The sequence below is a fragment of the Geotrypetes seraphini genome, chromosome 4, assembly GCF_902459505.1.
Source record: "Geotrypetes seraphini chromosome 4, aGeoSer1.1, whole genome shotgun sequence".
Classification (NCBI taxonomy): Eukaryota; Metazoa; Chordata; class Amphibia; order Gymnophiona; family Dermophiidae; genus Geotrypetes; species Geotrypetes seraphini.
Genome location: NC_047087.1, coordinates 210,705,615 through 210,732,149, shown reverse-complemented (window position 1 = coordinate 210,732,149; position 26,535 = coordinate 210,705,615). Strand labels below are relative to the sequence as shown.

The window sequence follows — 26,535 nt, the reverse complement described above, 5'->3', positions numbered from 1 at the left end:
AGATCCGCAGACGAACAGGATTTGCTTTTGTCAGTAAAGTTGTTTTAACATTTCAGAAAATTTTATTTAAGCAACTGATAAATTTTGACTAGGAATGAAATAGATAATTTAATAAATTCAAACTTTTAACCGCAGGACTGTCAGGCAATTTTATAATTATTGGATACAATTGTTGCTTAGCATTTCCATCTTCAGTTCTTTCTTGTACCTGGGCACTGTTTCTGGACATCTCCATACTGTACGCCTAAAATGTGAAGCACAGAATTAGTGGAGGCATACCATATCACATTTTAACTGGTATCTTAAGTAGAGTTGGGAAGCTAAAACTTTATTGCGCTACCATTATCCACTTTTTTAAATTTAAATTCTAAAACAAATGTCATTAAGGTTGCACACTTTTTTGGGGTGCATGTCCAAATTGTGTATGCAATTTAGGACTCATTTTCCAAAACTGTGGTAGCAATTCCCCTGCGACTAAAGCATCGAAGCCCATTCAATTCCTGTGGGCATCGGTACATTTGTCACAGGAGAATCACTATGGCAGCTTTGAAAAAGGGGTCCTTAATTGCTTAACAAACCAATTAGCACTAATAATTGGGCACTAGAAATCATTGGCATTAATTGAAATTTATGCATGCACCTTTACAATCCCTGTTCTATAAAGATGTACAGTAGAATCTCAGTTATCCCATGGGGATTAGTGGGTGCCAGATGACTGCTTTTCTGGTTGCTTGAGAGTAGTTAGGAAAGATGGAGTGTCTAACCCAGATCTTAATTCCCTCCCTCCAGCTCTGAAGCAGCAGAAGCTGCGGCAGTGACGGTCCTGAACCATAACCTCCCTCCTTCCAGTCCTGAAACAAGCCCTCAGGCAAGCCCCGAAGCAGTGGCAACAATGCTCAGCTGTGAAAACCCCTCTCTTCCTCCTCCCTCCTTTCCTCTCTTCCTTATCCAAAGCAGTGACACATCAGAGAAAAGGCCCTGCTGAGGCTAGCCACAAGCAGCTTGTTTTCAGCAGCTGCCTCTGTTGACCGGCTGCTGCTTTGGGTAAGGAAGAGAGGAAGGGAGAGAGAAAGAGGGATGGAGGAGGGGTTACAACTCAGCTCTGCTGCTGCTACTTTGGGGGCCTTTTTTTTTTTTTTTCCACAGAAATTTGTTTTGCCAGTTGGGTAAGAGTGCCAGTTGCTTGAATACCAGTTAATTGAGATTCTACTGTACATGTAAATTTTTTCATGTGGATCTGAAAAGAGGGCATGGCCTTGGTAGGGGCATGGATGAATCAGGGGCAGTTCTAGGATTTCCACATGGTGTTAGAGAATTCTGGGGATCCGTTTCTAATTTAAGCATGCGGATTTACACCAGCGTGTATTCCTCACAACCAAAATTGGGGGCAGATCTTGGCACTAAATTCTATTCTACAAAGAGCACCCATTGTACAGCAACATTTATAGAATAGCACTTAAGGCTCCTTTTACAAAGCTGCGATAGCGTTTTTAGCGCATGCAGAATTTTAGCACGCGCTAAACAAGCGCTATGTGGCTAGAACTAATGCCAGCTCAATGCTGGCATTAGTGTCTAGCGTGCGCGGCAGTTTGGTGCGTGCAAAGTGCAGTTTTGTAAAAGGAGCCCTTAGTATGCTTTTTTGGGGGGGGGGCATCCAAATATGGGCTCCATTTACAGAATTAAATCTTGTGTGCAAAGAGATGGCACTCTTCTTAAAGATGGCACACTCTTTTCTCAATAGCATGCACGCGTGTGAACCACTGTGCCTGTGCATGCACGCAAAAATTATTGGGATAACATGCACACTCTGTTAGAAGTGGGCACTCTTTGGATATAGCAATCCATTCTATAACTGGGCGCTAGAGTTAAACACCTAGATGCAGCATGCTAAGAGCAAATTCTATAAAGGCATCTGGGCACCAAGATTCCATTATAGAATACTAGCCTAAATTAGCATCTATAGGCACACCCACTTAATCCATGTCAATAACTGGCAAAAATGCACATACCTAAATGCAACATTTTAGCATGTAACATACAATATTCTGCAAGGTACACAAATAAGTAGGAGCTCCGTCATGCACTGCCTCTGCTCCTCCCATGTATAAGCATCACTTATAGAACAGCACTAAAGCCCGGATTCTCTATAGGGTGCCAACAGCGGTGGCTGCCTAAAAAGTGGCCACTGATCATGTGTCAATCACGCGACTGCACCCTACTGATAATTGTGGCTCCGCGAAAAATAGGCACTGGAAATGTAGGACAGGGTTTTCCAGAACCAGCTCAACTTACAACTTTCCTGACACAGAAATGCCTGGAAAAGGAAGGAACATCAGCTAGCTAAATGTAGAAATATAAGCCCCTTGAATCAGTCATCATACTTTTCTGTATAAAGTTTATTCTTTGAATTCACTCGTAGATTCTTGGATCAATTTGAAGACTTGAGATTGTGTGACTAGTGTGAAGTTATTGAAAAGGAATTTTCTTTTATTAGTTTCCATAAGGCGTTGTATTCCTATAAACTTTCTGTATAAAATGTTTGATTTTGTTAAAATGTAAAAATTGATAAATAAATAAAGAAGTAGTGTTAAATTTTGTCAGGTGTGGGAGCACTTCTGGCAGGACCTCACACCGCGTGCTCGCAGTAGACTTTTGAATCTTTAAGATTTTATTCCCACTCTCAGCTGTTGGACTGACCATGGACTCTTGGGGAGGGGGGGGGGGGGATGGGAGGGGAACTGATTATATTGTTGAAAATGTTATTTCCTGAATGGTACTACTGTTTGTATTTGCATCTTACTGCTGGAATAATAAAAATCATTTAAACATAAAAAGAAGTAGTGTTAGGTGATACAGAATTAATTTTTTCTGCCATTGAATATTTGGAGTTTCAAGTTTATTCAAAAAATTTTTAAACCGCCCAATCAGCCTTCTAGGCAGTGACACTATGTTAAAAACATATATGGGGTAACTATACATCCTTTAAAACAATAATCATTATTTAAAACAATACCAAAACAAACAGGAATAAAAAAAGGGAAGAAGGATAGAACTACAATTTATCAAGTAAGAAAGAACAAAAGGGAGGGAGTCTTTACATTATAAAAAGTTCTAGGGGCGGTTCACAACAAGGTGAGCTAATACATGGAATACAGATAAAATACAAATTAGAATAATGGACTTAAAAACAGATAAAGACAGAAAGCATTTACAATATAATGCTGAAAATACCGACATGGCAGAGAAAGAAGTAATACATAGAACAGATAAAATACATCAGGTTGAATATAGGGAACTTGATTGAAAAAATGAAGCAGAATGCATTAAGATATCAGCCTATCAAAGAGTTGAGTCTTTAGCAATTTTCTAAAATTAAGATAGGAAGAGACATTTAACATAATTTTTCCAAGCCATACATTCAATTTAGCGGCTTGAAATGAGAGGGTTCTCTCAAGGAACTTCTTATAACGACAGGATTTTATGGAGGGATATGAAAACAAGTGCACTCTACATGTGGTATTTTTGGCGTGACTCAAAGAAAAATGAGACACAAGATAACCTGGTAACAAACCCGAAACGGATTTATAACAAATACAAGAAAATATATGCCGTGAATCGTGCCTACATGGGCACTTTAGGTCCTTAATGCCTCTTCCGGTGTTAGCCGCACCCATAGTGGCATGTGGTGGCCTAAAGCAGTGTTCTTCAACCTTTTTACACATATGGACCGGCAGAAATAAAATAATTATTTTGTGGACCGGCATCGGTCTGAGGACCGGCGGTTGAAGAACACTGGGCTAAGTCGTGGGCCAGACCCCGCCCATCTCTACCCAATCTCCACCCCAGACCCCACCCCCATAATAGTACTAATTGTAACACTATTTTTCCCATTTATTTTTCACAGATACACAATATAATCTTATTAACAACACATAATGGTTAACCACAAAATTAAACTACACAAAGCACACTGACAGCAGATGTAGATTCTCAAAATTGACATAATTCAATCACTAAATTCAAAAATAAAATCATTCCCCCTACCTTTGTTGCCTCCCTCCCTCCATGCTATGCTTTACCTTCTGGCCTTCTCCCGCCTGGCCAGTTTATGCCGCTCCCGGTGTTATCTTCAGGCCGGCTCCCTCTTCCTCATTGATGCAGTGCACAAAGCTGCGGGCAGCGGCTCCTTGAACGTCCCATGCCTCATCTGGAAGCCTTCCCTCTGACGTTGCAAGTCAGAGAGAAGACTTCTGGTTCAGGTGCAGGACGCGCGTAGGAGCCACTGCCCATGGTTTTGCGCACTGAATCAGTGAGGAAGAGGGAGCTGGCTCGAAGATAGCGCCACATCAATCGCACCGTGGACCGACAGTTGAAGAACACTGTTTTGGGCCTGATGCAAGTGCTGGTCCTGTGGACCGTCAGGAAATTTCTGTGGACCGGCACCGGTCCATGGACCAGTGGTTGAAGAATACTGGCCTAAAGCACTTATGTAGGCATGATTCTAGCATGTATTAGGAGCCAGTAGGTGTTTTAATGGTGCCATGTCGTGTCATTTTAAACGGTATTTGGTAGCTAGCTTAGGTGACGGTAGGGCACCTACCAGCGCCTAAATATAGGTGCCATTTCTAAATTACCCCCTGAGTGTGCACACAGCACTTATATGCATACTGTATGTTCACATACCTGTTTAAGTGCTAGTATTTTTTAATTTTTGCGTGAAAGTCATCAAAGGGCAGTACCACATTATCACATGCTAATCATGTTAGTGCATGCTAAACATTAAAGATGCCCATTGCAATCGTTTGGGAATCTTTAGTATTTAGCGCACTCTAATCTTTAGCATGCGCAGATGACCAAGTTGCGCCTGATCGCATCTACTATAAAAGTAAGGCAGCTCGTACCTGATCTGGCGGGTGAAGAGGAACTTTGGTTCTGGCACGTTGATACAGAGCCACTTGTTGAAACTAAGGAATGGCAAACAATTAAAAAAACTTTTATTATCTAGCATTATTTTGTTTAGTTATATAAATAGCAATAGTTTCTAATTAAATCTATGTGTTTTGATTTATCAACTTGAAAGCAAGGGAAGCAATTCCACACACACACACAAAATAAATCTATGTATAGTCCAAATAAAACTCTTATTACTCTCACATAGCTTCCTAATCATTAATCATACAAAATATGTATATTATTAAAAAGTTCAAAATAAAGAAAACGAATCCCCAAAGAATAATATGACACAAAAAAGTGTTATAGTATCGGAGCAATGTACTCAAATCACATAATTAGAAATATTATACATGTTTATTAATTTAAAAATTGCAAACTATCATTATACGTTCATAAAGCAACATAAACATACCAACACACAAACATTACAAACAGACCAAGTGTTAGAAGACTGGCTGCCTTTTTTGGCATTTCATCTTTGTGTTTGAGATTGTTTTCTGATCATTCAACCAATTACACTTTTCAATGATAGCACATTTGCTCTTGCACTTGTTGGACTTGAACTCAAATTCGTTCCTGATGTTTGCCTTGTGATGTTCTCCCGCTGGACTGTCTGCAACCATCTTGCTTGCTTTACTCTTTGTGGACATTGTTCCAGGAAGACTTTGAACTCTTAAGCTATGCGATTTATGAATTTTATAATACAGTCATATTCATATATATCTCTCTATGATTTTTTGTGGCCCTTCCAGCGCTGTTTCTTATATACTGTTTGTTATATGTTATATGGTGCTTGGTCTATTTGTAATGTTTGTGTGTTGGTATGTGTATGTTGCTTTATGAAAGTATTGTGATATTTTGCAATTTTTAAATTAATAAACATGTATAATATTTCTAATTATGTGATTTGAGTACATTGCTCCGATACTATAACACTTTTTTGTGTCATATTATTCTTTGGGGATTCTTTTTCTTTATTTTGAAGTTTATTTCTGAATCTCCTTGTTTATTAGTTATAGCTCTCTGTTTTGCTTTTATTATTAAAAAGTGCCATTTGCACCAGGAATTTTAAAGCAGGAGAGACCGGCATTGACAAGGCAGACAGTCAGCATTCTGAGGGATCCCTCTAAAAACAGTAGCCAAAATAAGTAAGATTTCAATACATTGTTAAGTGGGTATAGTATATTGTTTTAAACTAATGGCCTCTTTTACAAAGCCGTGCTAGAATCTCAGCGAGAGGGAGAATTAGAAGTCCTTGAACATGCACAGATGCATGCTCAAGGCAGGCAGGCAGAAGCAGAAGCCGGAAGATCTTCTAGGCACACTGCACTAGACGGGGGGGGGGGGGAAGTTTAAGTTGTTTGGGCAAGGGGGTCAGTTCGCGCGGGGGTGTGTGCCGGTTAGAGCGAGGGAGCCATTGCGAGCAGGGGGGAGCGATGCCAGTTATCGGGGGGTGGTGGTGGGGGGATGGGAACGTATCAAAGCGAGTTTCCATTATTTTCTATGGGGAAACTCGCTTTGATAAATGAGCATTTTGGATTACGAGCATGCTCCTGGAACAGATTATGCTCGTAATCCAAGGTACCACTGTATATATAATTTTTTTAATTCTTTATTGATTTTTAAATAATAGTGCACTACAATGAATTATCAAGAGCAAATTAGAAAAAGCACTTTACACATACAAAGCTTACAAACATATCATAGCTATATTAAGCTTACTTTTACAGAAATTGATAATATTGTGAAGAAAAACTCACGGTTTTGCCTTTGGCTTGGCTGTGTGCATGTGTTCTCTATTGGAGCCTTTGAGCACTGTGACTGCATATAACACTGCCCCTCATCACTGCCACCTTTGTAGATTACATCTGTCTCTATGTAGAGTAAGAAAAAGCAGGAAAATAAAACTTTCTGAGAAACTCTAATATTGTATGATTGATTAGGTGGTAAAGCTAACATTCTATTTGCTTTCTTAGCTGCCGCCACACATTGAGTTGAGGGTTTCAATGTATCCTACACAATGATAATTAGATCCTTTTCCTGTGCAGGGACTCCTAACACAAAACCCAGCATCATGGAGAGGGTGGGTCATGCCTAGAATGCACTCCTGAGGGAGGTGGCAGAGAGGGTTTCAATGTATCATTAACGATGACACCTAGATTCTTTTTCTGAGTAATAACACCTAATGTGGAACCTTGTATCATATAACTATAGTTTGGGTTCCCCTTTCCCACATGTATCACTTTGCTCCTATTCACATTAAAAGTTATCTGCCATTTTGATGTTCAGTATTTCAGTCTCGTGAGGTCCTCTTGTGATTTAAGAACTTTGTGTCATCACAAATTTAATTACCTCACTAACCAGGATACAACCAGGTTGTGGGCACTAACGTTTAAAAAGGAGATAGAGCAGCTTTTAAACTGAGATGCGGGGGAAAGACGACAGTCACCCAGGAGCGGATGGTTCAGTGTGAGGTATCCTTGACAGATACTATTGAAACAGGGTATTTAGGGAGTCCCAATAGAGAGGTTTCAATAATGGTGAAAGAAAGCCAGGAGGGTTTAAGAGGAAGGCAAAGTAAAAGACTCAAATTTTCCCTGTCTTCTCAGAAGCCTGTAGGTTCAAAGAAAACCCACAATTTTAAGTGTCTATACAAATGCTAGAAGCCTAAAATATAAAATAGGAGAGTCAGAGTATATAGCACTGAATGATGAGGTAGATATAATAGGCATCTCAGAGACCTGGTGGAAGGAGGACAATCAATGGGACACTGTATTACCTGGATATAAATTATATTGTAAGGATAGAGTAGATCAAATTGAGGTGGGGTTGCGCTATACTGTAAGTTAAAGAGGGAATTGAATCAAATAAAATAAACGTTCTACATGACATAGATAGTAGTATGGAATCCATATGGATAGAAATTCCATGTATGAAGGGAAGGAATATAAAGGTATTACCATCCCCCGGGACATGAGCAGACAGATGAAGAAATATTATCAGAGATTAGGAATGCTGGAGAATTGGGAAATAGTATAATAATGGGTGATTCAAAATTGACTGGTTAAATGTTACACATCAGGGCGTGCTAGGGAGGTAAAATTCCTGGACATCATAAATGACAGTTTCTTGGAGCAACTGACCCAGGAACTGACAAGAGGGGGAGCTATTTTAGATTTGGTCCTTAGTGGAATGCAAGGCATAGTACAGAAGTTAACTGTGTTGGGTCCACTGGGAAATAGTGATCAAATTTGAGCTGATATCGGAAGTGACGTCGCAAAAGAAATCTACTGTAGAAGCATTTAATTTTTGAAAAGGCGACTATGATAAAATGAGGAAAATGGTTTAAAAGAAGTTAAAAGGATCAGTTGCAAAGGTTAGGACTGGAAAACAAGTGTGGATGTTATTTATAAATACGACTGTGGAAGCCCAGACCAGATGTATTCCACATATCAGCAAAGGTGGAAAGAAGAGAAAATGAGAGCCGTGAGGTTAAAAGGTGAAGTAAAAGAGGCTATTAGAGAAAAAAAATTCTTTAAAAAATGGAAAAAGGATCTGAATGAAGAAAATAAGAAGAGACACAAGCACTGGCAAGTTAGATACAAAGCATTGATAAAGAAAGCTAAGAGAGAATATGAATTGAAATGTGCAAAAGAGACAAAAACTCATAACAACTTTTTTAGGTACAATAGAAACAGAAAATCTGAGAGTGAATCTGTGGGACAGTTGTAAAGAAAGATATAGTGGCACTAGAAAAGGTTCAAAGAAGAGTGATCAAGATAATAAAGGGGATGAAACTCCTCTCGTATGAGGAAAGACAAAAAAGGTTAGGGCTCTTCAGCTTGGAAAAGAGACAGCTGAGTGGAGTAGAATGGGTGGAGTAGAGTAGAGTGGAGTAGAATGGGTACAAGTGGATCAATTTTTCATGCCGTCAAAAATTACAAGGCTCGGGGGCACTCGATGAAGTTACAGGGAAATACTTTAAAAACCAATAGGAGGAAATATTTTTTCACTCAGAGAATAGTTAAGCTCTGGAACGCATTGCCAGAAGTTGTGGTAAGAGTGGATAGCATTGCTGGTTTTAAGAAAGGTTTTGGACAATTTCCTGGAGGAAAGATCCATAGTCTGTTATTGAGAAAGACATGGGGAAGCCACTGCTTGCCCTGGTCAGTAGCATAGAATGTTGCTACTCTTTTGGTTTTGGCCAGGGACCCAACCTGTGGGCGGGGTTTCTGCCGTCTGGGCTAATCTGGCCCTATTCTGGACCCGGCTGGCCTGCTGGATGGGCGGGCTTGGCACCCGTCCATCTGGCCAACTAAAAGGTATGGGGAAGGGGGGTGGCGGGGGTCATGAGGTTGGCCGGTGGGGTCGTGGGTCGGCGGGGGGGGGCGATCGGGGGTTCTGAGGGGGTGGTCATTGGGGGGAGGGGGGTTGTGTCGAAGGCAGGAGGGCCTGGGATCCCTCCTGCCCGTATTGTAGTGGGGGATGGGGGTAGGGGGTCGCCGGGGCCAGGAGGGATTGGGATCCCTCCTGGCCCAATCCATTCGGGGGGGGGGTCACCAGGGCCAGAAGAGCTTGGGCTCTCTCCTGGCCCGTTGTGTCGGAGGGGGGGTCGCCGGGGCCAGGAGGGCTTGGGCTCCCTCCTGGCCATATCGAGTCAGGGAGGGGCACAATCGCCGGGGCAAGAGAGCTTGGGCTCCCTCTTGCCCCAATGTTGTGTGTGTGTGTGGGGGTGATGCTTCATGGCAGGAGAGATGCCTCATCTCCCCTACTGCGATGTCATCACTCTTCTAGCCGAACTGCCACGACCCGCGGCAGTTCGGGTAGAGGAGTGATGGCATCGCGGTAGGGGAGATGAGGCATCTCTCCTGCCGCGATGCTTGCGGTGGAGAGGTAGGCAGGTTGCTGGGGCCGCTGAGCTGATCGCAGCAGCCACAATCAGCTTAGCGGCCCCTTTTTTGGCACTTAGACCTGGTTTGACTTCATCTAAGTCAAAAAGGTCTAAGTGCCGACTAGGCAACCTGCCTACGGTTTTGGTTATGCCTGTTGTACGCCTAGGTGTAGGTCGGCCCACCTCCCGCCCACCGCCCTCCCTTTCCCCTCCTCTAAACACGCCTCTTTTCTCTCTGTGCGTTTAGAGGCAGGGGAAAGGCCTAAGCTGTTTTTAGATACGTCTAAAAAACAGCTTTGGTTATGGGTACTTGGACGATCAGGCTTTTTGATTGTCCAAGTAGCCATTTAGGACACTTTTTTGACGTTTTTTTTTTTGATTATGAACCCCATAGTGATTTGCCTTTCGAGAATAGATATTTTCCCAGTGTCAACTTTGGGCATTTAGTGCCATACATCCGAATTGGACTTAGACATATGTTTTGATTATGCTCCTCCATATCAATACACTACCAAAAAAGGCAAGAAAGACCAACAGTTTTATTCTATAAATATTGTCCCAAGTATCAGAGTTTCGGCATATAATCATGCCTTCTTCAGGGGACTCTAAGAAAAGCAATAAAAATATGAAAACAAAAAAAACTAAAATCTTGCATACGTAGAAAATAAACAGTGTGTGGTGCAGTGGTTAAAGCTACAGCCTCAGCACCCTGGAATTGTGAGTTCAAACCCACACTGCTCCCTGTGACCCTGGGTAAGTCACTTAATCTCCCCATTGCCCCAGGTACATTAGATTGATTATGAGCCCACTGGGACAGACAGGGAAAAATGCTTGAGTCCCTGAATAAATTAATGTAAACCATTCTGAGCTCTCCTGGGATAACAGTATAGAAAAATGAATGAATAAATATATTTTCTTTTATGCTTGTACATTTCTGTTTTTGTTCAAGTACGATAGTTGTGTGATATGATCTTTGTATTTCACATCAAAAGCTGTACAAGGTTTAACAGTTATATTCATGAACTTGCCACCGTGTACTTACATTGGCAGCATTATACAAGCAGCTTGGCAAGGTTTCATAACCTTGGTATATCAGTGTCTCACAGCTGTGTTCATGTCGATGTGTAGTGGTGTCTTGCTGAGTGGCATACATTATTGTTGTTGCATGTTTTTGTGTGTCGGAGCTTGAATTAGAGCAACGAACAAGCATTAAATTTCTTATTAAACTTGGCAAGAATTGAAGTTAAATCAGGGACATGTTAGTCCAAGTGTATGGGGACAATGCCATGAAGAAAATGGCAGTGTACAAATGGATTAAATGTTTTCTGAGGGAAGAGAAAGCGTCACTGATGAAGAGAGGTCAGGGCTGCCAGTAACAAGCATGAAAACATTGCAAAAATTTGTCAAAATCATTGGCTGACTGTGAGCATAGCAGACCAAGGGCTCTTTTTACAAAGGCGCGCTAGGGCCTTTACGTATGGAATAGCGCACGCTAAATTGCCGCAAATGCTAGCCGCTACTGCCTCCTTTTGAGCAGGCGATAGATTTTTGGCTAGAGCACGCTACAGCGCATGCTAATCCGGTGCGTGCGTTAAAAACACTAGCGCACCTTTGTAAAAGGAGCCCCAAGTCAGGGCCGGATTTAGATGAAAAGAGGCCCTAGGCTATTCCACTTATGAGGCCCTTTCACCTCCCATTTTTAAGTTTGTAAATTACATGAGAGATAATAAAATACATCATTACTGTGATATATATCAATATGTTAAATGAAACATGTTGTTATTGGTACTAACCTTTATAAAAAATGTGACACGGATCTTGAGGCCCTAGGCTGAAGCCTAGTTAGCCTAATTAGCCTATAGGAAAATCCGGCCCTGCCCCAAGTAAACACTGATAGAGAAACAGTTAGGAAAATCATAACTAAAAATCTTGGCATGTCCTTCATGGCTCTTGCATCACAACTATGCACCAGCTCACAGGGCATTATCTGTGAGGGAGTTTTTAGCTAGTAAACAAGTTTCAAGTTTAATAAAGATTTGATATACCACCTTATCATTTGTTTCAAAGTGGTTGTAGAATAAAAATTAGGGTAAAAACAAATAAAACATTGAATATAACTTCACAAAGGACAAAAAAACATTACTGGACAAACAAGAATGAATGGGAAGAAGGGAAGAACTACAATAATTAAAGAAAAGTAAGGTATAAAGGGAAAAGCAAGAGGATGAGATTAAAAACAAGTGGATTGATAAAGAAGAAAAAATTTAAAAATCCTTAAAAGGACATTTGAATTTGAAAAGCGTCTTTAAAAAGGAATGTCTTAAGAAAAGACTTAAATTTCTCGAGGTTAGTTATCTTTCTTAGTGCATTTGGTGCTGAGTTCTAGAGGGAAGGGGAAACTACCGAAAAGGTGGAGGGGCATAATAAAAAAAAACGTCGAAGTCTCCTTTTGGCCTAAGGCCTTAAACGTCCAAAAGGAGTTTTTTTAAAAAATAATGGCCTGCCTCTACGTTCAGCTGTTTAAATGCCCAGACCACCACTATGTCTACACTAACACCATATAATCAACCTAAAAAAAAGCCTAAGTCCCAAACATCCAAAACAAGGGCATTTAGGCAAAAGAAGAGCTAGTCCTTCACCTAAAAGCTGGATTGTGTAACCGGTGTCTGTCAAACAACACCGGTTACAGAATTCCCCCCCCCCCCCACAACAATTGGGGCAAGAGGAAGCCCAAACCCTCTTGCCCTGTGGCACCCCCAAACTTTCTGACATTATCGGGGCAGGAGGAAGACCAAGTCCTCCTGCCCCGCGGCACCCCCGAACTCCCCGACACTATCGCGGCAGGAGGGAAACCAAGCCCTCCTGCTCCGCGGCACCCCCAAACTTCCTGACACTATCGGGGAAGAAGGGAGCCTAAGCCCTCCTGCCCCGCAGCACCCCCGAACCCCCGATGAAGATCAGAGCAAGAGGGAGCCCAAGCCCTCTTGCCCCACGACACCCCCGAACCCCCCCGACATGATCGGGCAGGAAGAAGCCCAAGCTCTCCTGCCCTCGATGCAAGCCCTCCCGAACCCTCAATCGCCCCCCCCCACCGACCTGCGACCCCCCCCACCGACCCCACGACCCCCCCATCCCCATTCCCCCCTCACCGTACCTTCCAAAACGTTGGTCGGACGGACGGGTGCCAAGCCCGTCCATCCGACAGGCCAGCCATCCATTGAATGGCTGGCCTTAGGACCTGATTGACCCAGGCGGCTCAAATCCCACCGGAATAAGCCCAGTAGGCTTAAGCCCCTCCTATGGGGTGCTCCTCTGATCCCTTTTATATTGGGGGGATGATGTTAAAAAATTATCAAACCCGGGTGTCACTTACCCTAGGTACACCACTGTTTGAGGGTATCTACAATGAATATGCATTAGGTAGATTTACATATAATTTGGGTTGTGTATATAAATTTATCTCATGCATATTCATTGATGATATTCTGAAAACCTGACAGGGTATATCCCAAGGACTCGGTAAAGAACCCCTGTTTAAACCAATGATCACGTTGACTGCAATTGGCTTGGATGTGTTGATTATAAATAGATGTTTCTTGAGAAAACCTGACTTTATAGAAAATAATCTCTTTTTTGATACTTAGTACATTTTTCAGTACATGGTATAGAGGTTTATACAGTATGTCTGAAGTAATATAAAGCAGTAAAAATATTGTGAAAGATAAAAGCAAGTTGAACTTGGCCACTAGAAGTACAATTTATACAAATCAACAAATGAATTCAATCTTCCACACAACAACATGTTACCCAGAAACTTCTTCAAATATCTCAGTTATTTTAAGCCTACTTTTCTAGAAATTGTTAATATTATAAAGAAAAACTTACGGTTCTGGCTATGGCCTGACTGTCTGCATTGGTTCTCTACTGAAACCTGTGAGTCCTGTGATTGCTGGTTATACTCATACTGTCTTCCATTATTACCACCTACATAGAAAGAACAAGAATAAATGTTCTGTGAGTCTCTAATATTGTATAATTGATTAGATGATAAATCTTCATTCACAACTTCCTGATTTTTTATACTGTTTGTCCAACCCAGATATTGTATAAAAAGGCTTTGTCCGGATCCTGTGAGCCCTGACTACATCCAGAGTATAACAAAAAGGAGAACAGAATCCACACAAAGCCCATATTCTCTAAATGGCACCTTAACTTATGTGTCCTACCGGCACCTAAGTTAAGTCCAAAATGCTGTCTAAAATGGCACTTAAAATAGATTTCAAGGTACCTAAAAACAGCACCGGAATTGCACCTCTGGAGGCACCTACTGGCACCTAATGCCTCTATAGGCATGACTAATGCCGGAAGTAATATTAGACACTGGTAGGCACCTCTGGAGGCACGATTTACATCAAAGGTAGGGACCAGAAATGTAGGCATTGATAACCCTGGCCTACATTTCCAGTGCCTACCTTTGACCCAAAATCGGCAGCCATTTTTAAGGCAGCCGCTGATAATGGCAGCTACCTTAACTTATGTGCCAGTAAACGTAACGTGACCATTTATTTTTTTCATCAAAACGGGACATCTATTACTATTCAGTCCCGCCCCCCAATCCCGCCCTAGCCCCACCCCAATCACTCTAGCCCCACCCCCAATCCCACCCTAACCCCGCCCCCAATTTCTTTCATTCATTTTTCATGTACACACAATATCTTATTATTTCATAATGGTAACCATAAAATTTTAAAAAAATACACAGCACCCTATATGCAGAGAAAATGTTAATTATCATTTATATTTGGAGGGTTTTCAACGATATCACCTCAGTAACTATAGAAAAATAGACAAATATAGTGCAAAATATAGACAGCAGATATAAATTCTCAAAACTGACACATTTTTATCACTAAATTGAAAATAAAATCATTTTTCCTACCTTTGCTGTCTGGTGATTTCATGAATCTCTGGTTGCGTTTCCTCTGACTGTGCATCTTATCTTTCATTTCTTTCTGCACTCAGGCCCAACAATTGTCCCTTTCTATTCCCTCCCTCCTTCCTTCCTATGTCCTTAGTGCTCCCAGTGCCTTCCTATGTCCTTAGTGTCCTCAGCGCTTCCTTCCTATGTCCTTAGTGCCCCTTCCTATGTCCTTAGTGTCCCCAGCGCCCCCTTCCTATGTCCTTAGTGCCTCCAGATCCAGTGTCAGTTCTCCTTTGTACCTTTGTTCCAGGTTTCCCTCTCTCTCTCTCTCTCCCTCCTCTGTTATGATCTTGCCTCTCTCTGCTCTTCCTCAGGGGCTCTCCCCCTCTGTCTGTACCTCCCAAAGCCCTGCTTCTGCCTCCTGTCTTTCCCCTTTGGTCCAGGCCTTTATCTCTCTAGTCTTTCTTCTACTTACAACCCCCCCTTCTCTGCCATTTTTTCTCCTTCCTTTATCCCTCCTTCCTATGTCCCCTCACTGCCTTCCAGCATTGTCCCACCCCCTCCCAAAAAGCCTCCCCCAAAGCCAGTCTGCCTGCCTACCTCCCCCAGAGCCAACCAGAGCTGAGTTCCAGAGGGAAGGGGAAACTACCAAAAAGGTGGAGGGGCATAATAAAAAAAACCGTCTAAGTCTCCTTTTGGCCTAAGGCCTTAAACGTCCAAAAGGAGTTTTTTTTTTAATAATGGCCTGCCTCTACGTTCAGCTGTTTAAATGCCCAGACCACCACTATGTCTACACTAACACCATATAATCAACCTAAAAAAAAGCCTAAGTCCCAAATGTCCAAAACAAGGGCATTTAGGCAAAAGAAGAGCTAGTCCTTCACCTAAAAGCTGGATTGTGTAACCGGTGTCTGTCAAACAACACCGGTTACAGAATTCCCCCCCCCCCACAACAATTGGGGCAAGAGGAAGCCCAAACAATCTTGCCCTGTGGCACCCCCAAACTCTCTGACATTATCGGGGCAGGAGGAAGACCAAGCCCTCCTGCTCCGCGGCACCCCCGAACTCCCCGACACTATCGCGGCAGGAGGGAAACCAAGCCCTCCTGCTCTGCGGCACCCCCAAACTTCCTGACACTATCGGGGAAGAAGGGAGCCTAAGCCCTCCTGCCCTGCAGCACCCCCGAACCCCCGATGAAGATCAGAGCAAGAAGGAGCCCAAGCCCTCTTGCCCCACGACACCCCCGAACCCCCCCGACATGATCGGGCAGGAAGAAGCCCAAGCTCTCCTGCCCTCGATGCAAGCCCCCCCGAACCCTCAATCGCCCCCCCCACTGACCTGCGACCCCCCCACCGACCCCACGACCCCCCCATCCCCATTCCCCCCTCACCGTACCTTCAAAAACGTTGGTCGGACGGACGGGTGCCAAGCCCGTCCTTCCGACAGGCCAGCCATCCATTGAATGACTGGCCTTAGGACCTGATTGACCCAGGCGGCTCAAATCCCGCCGGAATAAGCCCAGTAGGCTTAAGCCCCTCCTATGGGGTGCTCCTCTGATCCCTTTTATATTGGGGGGATGATGTTAAAAAATTATCAAACCCGGGTGTCACTTACCCTAGGTACACCACTGTTTGAGGGTATCTACAATGAATATGCATTAGGTAGATTTACATATAATTTGGGTTGTGTATGTAAATTTATCTCATGCATATTCATTGATGATATTCTGAAAACCTGACTGGGTATATCCCAAGGACTCGGTTAAGAACCCCTGTTTAAACCAATGATCACGTTGACTGCAATTGGCTTGGATGTGTTGATTATAAATAGATGTTTCTTGAGAAAACCTGACTTTATAGAAAATAATCTCTTTTTTGATACTTAGTACATTTTTCAGTACATGGTATAGAGGTTTATACAGTATGTCTGAAGTAATATAAAGCAGAAAAAATATTGTGAAAGATAAAAGCAAGTTGAACTTGGCCACTAGAAGTACAATTTATACAAATCAACAAATGAATTCAATCTTCCACACAACAACATGTTACCCAGAAACTTCTTCAAATATCTCAGTTATTTTAAGCCTACTTTTCTAGAAATTGTTAATATTATAAAGAAAAACTTACGGTTCTGGCTATGGCCTGACTGTCTGCATTGGTTCTCTACTGAAACCTGTGAGTCCTGTGATTGCTGGTTATACTCATACTGTCTTCCATTATTACCACCTACATAGAAAGAACAAGAATAAATGTTCTGTGAGTCTCTAATATTGTATAATTGATTAGATGATAAATCTTCATTCACAACTTCCTGATTTTTTATACTGTTTGTCCAACCCAGATATTGTATAAAAAGGCTTTGTCCGGATCCTGTGAGCCCTGACTACATCCAGAGTATAACAAAAAGGAGAACAGAATCCACACAAAGCCCATATTCTCTAAATGGCACCTTAACTTATGTGTCCTACCGGCACCTAAGTTAAGTCCAAAATGCTGTCTAAAATGGCACTTAAAATAAATTTCAAGGTACCTAAAAACAGCACCGGAATTGCACCTCTGGAGGCACCTACTGGCACCTAATGCCTCTATAGGCATGACTAATGCCGGAAGTAATATTAGACACTGGTAGGCACCTCTGGAGGCACGATTTACATCAAAGGTAGGGACCAGAAATGTAGGCATTGATAACCCTGGCCTACATTTCCAGTGCCTACCTTTGACCCACAATCGGCAGCCATTTTTAAGGCAGCCGCTGATAATGGCAGCTACTTTAACTTATGTGCCAGTAAACGTAACGTGACCATTTATTTTTTTCATCAAAACGGGACATCTATTACTATTCAGTCCCGCCCCCCAATCCCGCCCTAGCCCCACCCCAATCACTCTAGCCCCACCCCCAATCCCACCCTAACCCCGCCCCCAATTTCTTTCATTCATATTTCATGTACACACAATATCTTATTATTTCATAATGGTAACCATAAAATTTTAAAAAAACACAAAGCACCCTATATGCAGAGAAAATGTTAATTATCATTTATATTTGGAGGGTTTTCAACGATGTCATCTCAGTAACTATAGAAAAATAGACAAATATAGTGCAAAATATAGACAGCAGATATAAATTCTCAAAACTGACACATTTTTATCACTAAATTGAAAATAAAATCATTTTTCCTACCTTTGCTGTCTGGTGATTTCATGAGTCTCTGGTTGCGTTTCCTCTGACTGTGCATCCTATCTTTCATTTCTTTCTGCATTCAGGCCCAACAATTGTCCCTTTCTATTCCCTCCCTCCTTCCTTCCTATGTCCTTAGTGCTCCCAGTGCCTTCCTATGTCCTTAGTGTCCTCAGCGCTTCCTTCCTATGTCCTTAGTGCCCCTTTCTATGTCCTTAGTGCCCCCAGTGCCTCCAGTGCCTCCTTCCTATGTCCTTAGTGTCCCCAGCGCCCCTTCCTATGTCCTTAGTGCCTCCAGATCCAGTGTCAGTTCTCCTTTGTACCTTTGTTCCAGGTCTCCCTCTCTCTCTCTCTCTCCCTCCTCTGTTATGATCTTGCCTCTCTCTGCTCTTCCTCAGGGGCTCTCCCCCTCTGTCTGTACCTCCCAAAGTCCTGCTTCTGCATCCTGTCTTTCCCCTTTGGTCCAGGCCTTTATCTCTCTAGTCTTTCTTCTACTTACAACCCCCCCTTCTCTGCCATTTTTTCTCCTTCCTTTATCCCTCCTTCCTATGTCCCCTCACTGCCTTCCAGCCTTTGTCCCTCCCCCTCACAAAAAGCCTCCCCCAAAGCCAGTCTGCCTGCCTACCTCCCCCAGAGCCAGCCTGCCTGCCTACCTCCCCCAGAGCAGCCTGCCTGCCTCCTCCAAAGCCAGCCTGTCTGTCTCCCCCAAAGCCAGCCAGTCTGCCTGCCTACCTCCCCCAGAGCCAACCAACCTGCCTGCCTACTTCCCCCAAAGCCAGCCTCCCCCAGAGCCAGCCTGCCTGCCTACCTCCCCCAGTGCCAGCCTGCCTGCCTTCTCCAAAGCCAGCCTGCCTGTCTCCCCCAAAGTCAGCCAGTCTGCCTGCCTACCTCCCCCAGAGCCAGCCAGCCTGCCTGCCTACCTCCCTCAAAGCCAGTCTGCCTGCCTACCTCCCCAAGAGCCAGCCTGTCTGTCTCCCCCAAAGTCAGTCAGTCTGCCTGCCTACCTCCCCCAGAGCCAACCAACCTGCCTGCCTACTTCCCCCAAAGCCAGCCTCCCCCAGAGCCAGCCTGCCTGCCTACCTCCCCCAGTGCCAGCCTGCCTGCCTTCTCCAAAGCCAGCCTGCCTGTCTCCCCCAAAGTCAGCCAGTCTGCCTGCCTACCTCCCCCAGAGCCAGCCAGCCTGCCTGCCTACCTCCCTCAAAGCCAGTCTGCCTGCCTACCTCCCCAAGAGCCAGCCTGTCTGTCTCCCCCAAAGTCAGTCAGTCTGCCTGCCTACCTCCCCCAAAGCAGGCCTCCCCCAAAACCAGTCTGCCTGCCTACCTCCCCCAGAGCCAGCCTGCCTGTCTCCACCAAAGTCAGCAAGCCTGCCTGCCTACCTCCCCCAAAGCCTGCCTACCTACCTCCCTCCCCCAGAGCCAGCCAACCAGCCAGCCTGCCTGCCTGCCTGCCTATCTCCTTCCCCCCTACCGCGGAAAACAAAAGCTTCCCTCCAGGCCCGATTTAAACTTCCCCTGGTCCACCGCCACTGCTCCTCTGCTTACCTCCCTGCCACTACTTGCACCCGGAAGCCTTCTTCCCGACGTCAATTCTAACGTTGGAGAGGACGTTCTGGGCCAGCCAGGCAGCGATTGGCTGGCCTGGAACGTCCTCTCAGACGTCAGAATTGACGTCAGGAAGAAGACTTCCTGGTGCGAGTAGTGGCAGGGAGCTGAGCAGAGGATCGCCTGATCCATTGTCCCCACGCACAGCTTTGGGATGCTGTCCCTGAAAACGGGACATTTTGGCGTCCCGAAGATGTGTGTGGGGACAACGGGACAGGGGACCCGAAAACGGGACTGTCCCGTTCAAAACGGGATATATGGTCACCTTAATTAAACGCCCTAACAGCACCTAAGTTAAGTCCAAAAAGCTGTTTAAAATGGTACTTAAAAGAAATTTCAAAGTGCCTAAAAAAAATGGTGCCAGAATCACACCTCTGGAGGTGCCAGCCAGCGCCTAATGCCACTTTAGCCAACAAAAAGTGTAATACAATATACAAACAAATAATAATAATCAAATAAGGACTTATAATCAATCAGTATCAATACAAAAATAAAGCTCCCTCTCCCATCCAACATTTTCCATCAGGGAATAATACCTCCCACCCACCCTCCACTGGATGTGTGGGTACTAAAACAACAGGAAATAAAGATAAAGATCGATTGGGCGGCTTATAAAATTCCTAAATAAACTTGAAAAACTTGAAACTTGTAACAACTCTACAAAAGACACAGCCATGTTTTTGACTTCAGTGCCTGCATAAGAAGTCATAAAATCATTGTGATATGTGTCATTGTGACATATATCTCAAAGACTGTGTGACTCCTGATGCCGGCATTGCCATCAAAACACATCCGTGTAAAGTCTTTGTATTCAACATTATGCATGAATGAGTCCTCTCTCCACTGTATGGATGCAACATTAGGATTTTGGACAGTGAATAAAATAAACATTTTTGACAGAAGTGGTTTCACATTTAATAACTCGCTGTCCTGGTTCATCCAGTTTTGCTATCTTCATTGTTTGCTACATCCAGAACATTGCACACATACTGTACATCTTCAGCCTTGTCAGTATGTATCATTGCATCATTGATATCTGTGACCCCATTTCTTCTATGGCTTCACAGTATGCTAGGGTGGTATTTCTCATCTCGGTCCTGGAGTACGCCTTTACCAGTCAGGTTTTCAGGATATCCACAATGAATAGGCATGAAGGAAATTGACATATAGTTAAAGCCAATGTATGCAAATCACATTTATACATATTCATTGTGAGTATCCTGTAAACCTGACTGGCAAGAGGGTACTCCAGGATCGAGTTGAGAAACAATGTGCTAAGGCATGGTCATCCTGGCAAACTAAAACCAGGCTTGTGGATTAACTTTGGGTGTTTAGTGCAGCAATGTACAAGCCCAGGTCCAGATATTCTAAAGATTATAGAAACCCTCCAGGCCTATGAACAATTTCATAAAATCACTTTGTCAATAGAACAGTGACGTTCATCACATTTAAATTGTTCTCGTCCCTTTTTTTTGAAAAGCAGACCACTTCAAAGATTGTGTGGCAACCTATTAACTTAATGATAAGTAAATAAATATTTGAAGTAAACAAAACTTACAATCCCTTGTGTGACCTAAGTTTCGGAGAGCATCATCAGGTTCATTTTGAACATCATCATGTTTAAATGAGATTGTTGAATTATGGATGCTCATCAAACTAACCTCAGCATTGTAGTCAGATATGTCATCATCTAGTCACAGAAGGAAAAAAATAGGGATTGTGATTAAGTGACATTCATATCTCTGCTTGAATTTGCATCGGATCTTCATTTATTGCTTTCTTACAGCCCCATACGCTAATTCTTAACCCCTGACGTCTACAGTAGGTCATTATGTTTCATGCTAGTTCTAAAGTCCCCTCTAGCTAGCCTAGTCTTCAAGGTATATATTGATGAGTGGAGGTGTCGCCTAGTAGGAACTTGGGAAAGCCATTTTTTTATGGCGGGTCTGCATGAGGCAGAGGCGTAGGGGCGGTCACTCCTGCCGCACTTCACTGCTGGACCACCAGGCTTTGAAGGTGGGGTATGGAGAAGTCTGGGAAGCATGAGAGAGATGGAGTGGTAGAGATTTGCGAATAACCAATCTCGTGAATCCTAAACCTGAGAATATGGATAGGGTGAGGGGGGTACATTTATGCCTCAATTTAAGTGCCACAGAGGGGTGCCCTTAGCACTAGTTCTATAGTTGGTTAAGGTCATGCCTAAGCTGTTATATAATATTAATGCAAATCTGTTCTGGAGAATCAAAAGTTAGGATGCCTACTTACAGCGAGTCAATGGCTAATGTAAGTGATGCACCTAAGTGTACAATGCAATACATGCACCTTAGAAATATACCTATTAATGTAGTACTAGTACTGGGCTAGGATTCTTCTGGAACTATTAAGGTCACTAACTGCACTATGAATGACCTCTTTACTGATTTTTGCATTACTTCACTGCCCTTCTGGAAAGGAAAACAATTGTAATACAATTGTATTTGAGTAGTGACCAATTTATCAATCCAAGAAATACTAGGCATCCAGATGGTCAAGAGGTAGAATATCATAGAAGCGTAAACTAACCTATGCACTTGTAATAATGAATCTGTTTTTTAATGTATTCTTGTGATCTCTTTGTGTGCCAAATTCTTTATACAAGGGGCTGGCTTCTGTCCAGAATTTAAAATATAACCTGTCTACCTTTTAAGGCTTGTATGTCCTCATATAGTGATACATTAATAAGCAATTGTTAATCTGAACACAGGCTAGTGCATTTTTATTTCCACAATAGTATTCTATAAATTGCTTGTGCCACTTGGAAAAATGCCCTTGACAAGCCCACACTCCACTCACCTGTACACTGACAATTGCACGCTGAGGGCCAGATTCTATAAACAGCGCCTAAGCATGTCTGCATTGTAGGTGCCACTCCATGTGGTTGTCAATCAACCACTTGGGGCTCCTTTTACAAAGGTGTACTAGCGTTTTTAGTGCACGTATCGGATTAGCGTGCGCTAGCCAAAAAACTACCGCCTGCTCAAGAGGAGGTGGTAGCATCTAGCGCGCATAGCATTTTAGCGCACATTATTCTGCGCGCTAAGGCCTTAATGCACCTTTGTAAAAGGAGCCCTTGGTGTCACTTATAGAATCACACCAAGTGGCACCTAAGTGGACTTAGGTATTACTAGCTGCTGTAGAAGAAGTCGCTGGTACCTTAGTCCAGGTTTTACTGGGCATAATTTACTGACGACTCACTTAGATGCCTACTGACACCTAAGTCAATCACATCTATTCTCTGATTTATTATTTATATTCATTAGATTAGTTATATGGAGGCTTTTTTGTGCCTATGAAAGATATTGAGGCCACATATGAGGTATTGTGACATGCTGTTGTAGCTGTTCATCTCTGGACCTATGAGGCTTTTTTCCTCTATTCTAGGTAGATTGAGATCTGTTTTGTTGGATTTTGCAGTTGGAAGGGGGGAGCGTCATGGGTTCGGGGGTATCAGCGGATGGGATGGGTCATGGGTTCAGCGGGGCCTGCAAGCAGGAGGGAGTGGTCATCCCTCCAGTCTATCACAGTTTGGGGATACTTCAGGAGTTCCAGTAGGAGGGAGTGGGCATCCCTCCTGCAGATGTCAGGGGTCACCTGCTGCAGCCACTCAGATGATCATGGCAGGGGTATTCCCCCCAATTAGCGGAGTCAGCAGAACTTCTCAAAGTTGTGGCTTTGGGGAGCACTGCCAGCTCAGCTGATTTGGGACAACTTCCTCTGCAGCGATCAGCTTATGGCTGCTGCTGCTGCCTGACTTTAGGATCCTGAGGCACCATAAATGTAGGCTAGGGTTTTCCAAGTCTACATTTCAGCCACCTATCTTGCTGTGAATCATGGCTAGGTAGCTGCTTTAGCCTGTCTAATGCGACTTCCAGCGTTGGCTACACCTGCTTTGGCGTTCCGTAGCCTAAAGCGGCTACCTAGCTTCAATGCCAGCTGCCTTTCATTTAGGTGTCGGTAGGCACGTCATCTCTGCCGTGTTTTGGCATTTCTGATGGTATTCTTCAATTAACTTAGGCATTGGCAGGGCACCTGTTATTGCTGCCTAAATAGGATGCAGTAAGTGCTCCCTTGTTAGCCCTATGCAGGTGCCATGCATTAATGAAAACATCAGCGTACAACCTGCAATAAAATATATTTTTAAAGCTCCCCAAAATGCTATGTTGAATCTGCAATTAGCATGCATCAAAATCCTGCAATACCACATATTAAACCTAGATTCTAGTGCATTTTAGTAAAAGTGCTCCTAAGTGGGTTAGGCACACTGTTTATGGAATAGTTTCTAGAACTTACGTGCCTAATTGTCACATGTGCACGCACCAGTACTATGTAAACTATGTGCACTGGTGGCTAAATTTAGGTACCAGCTTTTATTTGTAATTACCCAAGGAACTTTCTCCTGCTTTAAATTCTTTTCTTAACCCAACATGTCTGATCATCACATATGAGGAAGTGTTGAAAAGTTCTCAGCCTAACCAACCAACTTCCTAAATTCTGAGCGTTATTTTGCCACTGTAGCTGAAAACAGAGTTATCTTAGTTCATTAAATGCCAATTTGCAGAAACAAAATTCTATGTTTTTTGACATTGATTGAACCATATCCACATTATTCTTTTCTTGTTTGGGCTGAGAACTTTCCAGCACCCCCTCGTAGACAGTCCTTAGCTGAGTCAGTATACAAGTACTTCTTCCAGAAATCAACAATTGAAAACAGGCATGATCCTGGAGGATTGGAAGATAGCCAATGTTACGCCCATCTTTAAAAAGGGATCAAGAGATGGCTCGGGAAACTACGGTCCGGTGAGTCTGACCTCGGTTCTGGGGAAAGTGGCGGAAGCACTGATAAAAGAAAACATCGATGAACATTTTGAAAGAAACGAACTTCTGATAACCAGCCAACATGGTTTCTGCAAGGGGAGATCATGCCTAACTAACTTATTGCACTTCTTCGAAGGAATCAACAAACGGATGGACAGAGGAGACCCCATAGACATCATATACCTAGATTTCCAAAAAGCCTTTGACAAGGTGCCTCATGAACATCTACTCCGGAAACTGAAGAACCATGGGGTGGAAGGAGACGTTCATAGATGGATCAGAAACTGGTTGGCGGGCAGGAAACAGAGGGTAGGAGTGAAGGGCCACTACTCAGACTGGAGGAGGGTCATGAGTGGTGTCCTGCAGGGCTCGGTGCTCAGGCCGCTGCTATTCAATATATTCATAAATGATCTAGAAACAGGGACGAAGTGTGAGATAATAAAATTTGTGGACGACACCAAACTATTTAGTGGAGCTCAGACTAAAGAGGACTGCGAAGAATTGCAAAGGGACTTGAACAAACTAGGGGAATGGGCAACGAGATGGCAGATGAAGTTCAACGTTGAGAAATGTAAAGTATTACATGTGGGAAGCAGAAACCCGAGGTACAATTATACGATGGGAGGGATGTTATTGAATGAGAGTACCCATGAAAGGGACTTGGGGTTAATGGTGGACATGACAATGAAGCCGACGGCACAGTGTGCAGTGGCCGCTAAGAGAGCGAATAGAATGCTAGGTATAATCAAGAAGGGTATTACAACCAGAACGAAAGAAGTTATCCTGCCGTTGTATCTTGCGATGGTGCGTCCGCTTCTGGAGTACTGCGTCCAATATTGGTCGCCGTACCTTAAAAAGGATATGGCATTACTCGAGAAGGTTCAGAGAAGAACGACACGTCTGATAAAAGGTATGGAAAACCTTTTATATACTGAGAGATTGGAGAAACTGGGTCTCTTTTCCCTGAAGAAGAGAAGACAGAGGGGATATGATAGAGACTTACAAGATCATGAAGGGCATAGAGAGAGTAGAGAGGGACAGATTCTTCAAATTTCAAAAAATAAAAGAACAAGAAGGCATTCGGAAAAGTTGAAAGGGGACAGATTCAAAACGAATGCTAGGAAGTTCTTCTTTACCCAAAGTGTGGTGGACACCTGGAATGCGCTTCCAGAGGACGTAATAGGGCAGGTATGGTACTGGGGTTTAAGAAAGGATTGGACAATTTCCTGCTAGAAAAGGGGATAGAGGGGTATAGATAGAGGATTACTGCACAGGTCTTGGACCTGTTGGGCCGCTGCGTGAGCGGACTGCTGGGCACGATGGGCCTCAGGTCTGACCCAGCGGAGGCATTGCTTATGTTCTTATGTCTCAAATCCAGGTATTCTACATTACATTGTGCTGCACCAAGCCAATAAACCAGCCCAGTTTAAAAATAATTTCTAAGAAGAATAATTATTATAATGAAAAACAACTTACGATCAGACACAGATGTTTCTATGGTGCATGGGGCACCACCTGGTTCCTGATGACACTCTGCCTTTGGAGCTGTTTGTCTTCTACGACCCTTGGTAGCCATGTTTTCTTTAACTTTTTAAAGAGGTTGTGAATAAAAATGATACGGTGAGGTTTTGCTCTTGTCTGTATAAACAGAACACTTATATACAAAAGTTTTTTCCTCCTTTTGCGAAATGGGCATCATGTGAGCTGTGATTGAAATGTTGAAACAACCAATAAGAATGTAGCTTTACCCATATGACTAAGGTTTTATTGATGATAGGTAAGTACTTCAAAGTTGACATTTCAATTGCTTAATAATAAGGTGGATGTCACGTTGAATACTGTACTCTTTAATGTTTTGGTGAATCATTTCCTACAGTTATCCTATTAAATATCTTTTCCAAATTAAACAGAGAATGACAGGGTCAGAGGTTAGAAGGAAAGAAAGAATCATGATTCAAAGGCAGTGGTTCAAGCTACCAGCCCTACTCCTGTGCTATACTGAATCATCAGATTCATTGATCAGATATATTTAATGTAGAAGATAATATTATATCATGTCATCTAGGTTGAAAGATCTATTAAGTGCCTCTTTTGGGATTAAGTTTACAAAATAGTTTTCAGGGAGACACCTTGTTTTA

General features: G+C 43.2%; 1 protein-coding gene across 1 annotated transcript; it reads right to left on the bottom strand.

The window, feature by feature from the left end:
- On the bottom strand, positions 1–25,997 carry LOC117359034. The gene is made up of 7 exons (XM_033941129.1): positions 25,874–25,997; positions 21,102–21,233; positions 16,892–16,990; positions 13,730–13,828; positions 6,714–6,827; positions 4,902–4,964; positions 1–244 (listed from the first exon to the last, which is right to left on the bottom strand). Exons 1-7 carry the CDS (start codon positions 25,971–25,973, stop codon positions 192–194), a joined length of 660 nt encoding a protein of 219 aa, XP_033797020.1. The 5' UTR covers positions 25,974–25,997; the 3' UTR covers positions 1–191.
- Positions 25,998–26,535: the final 538 nt, after the last annotated feature.

Coding starts and splice junctions, on each gene's coding strand:
- LOC117359034 (XM_033941129.1), bottom strand. CDS start 25,973: ATGGCTACCAAGGGTCGTAGAAGACAAACAGCTCCAAAGGCAGAGTGT. Junction 4,965..6,713: donor GCCAAGCCAAAGGCAAAACC/GTGAGTTTTTCT, acceptor GCCATTCCTTAG/TTTCAACAAGTGGCTCTGTA. Junction 245..4,901: donor CTCTTCACCCGCCAGATCAG/GTACGAGCTGCC, acceptor TTCACATTTTAG/GCGTACAGTATGGAGATGTC.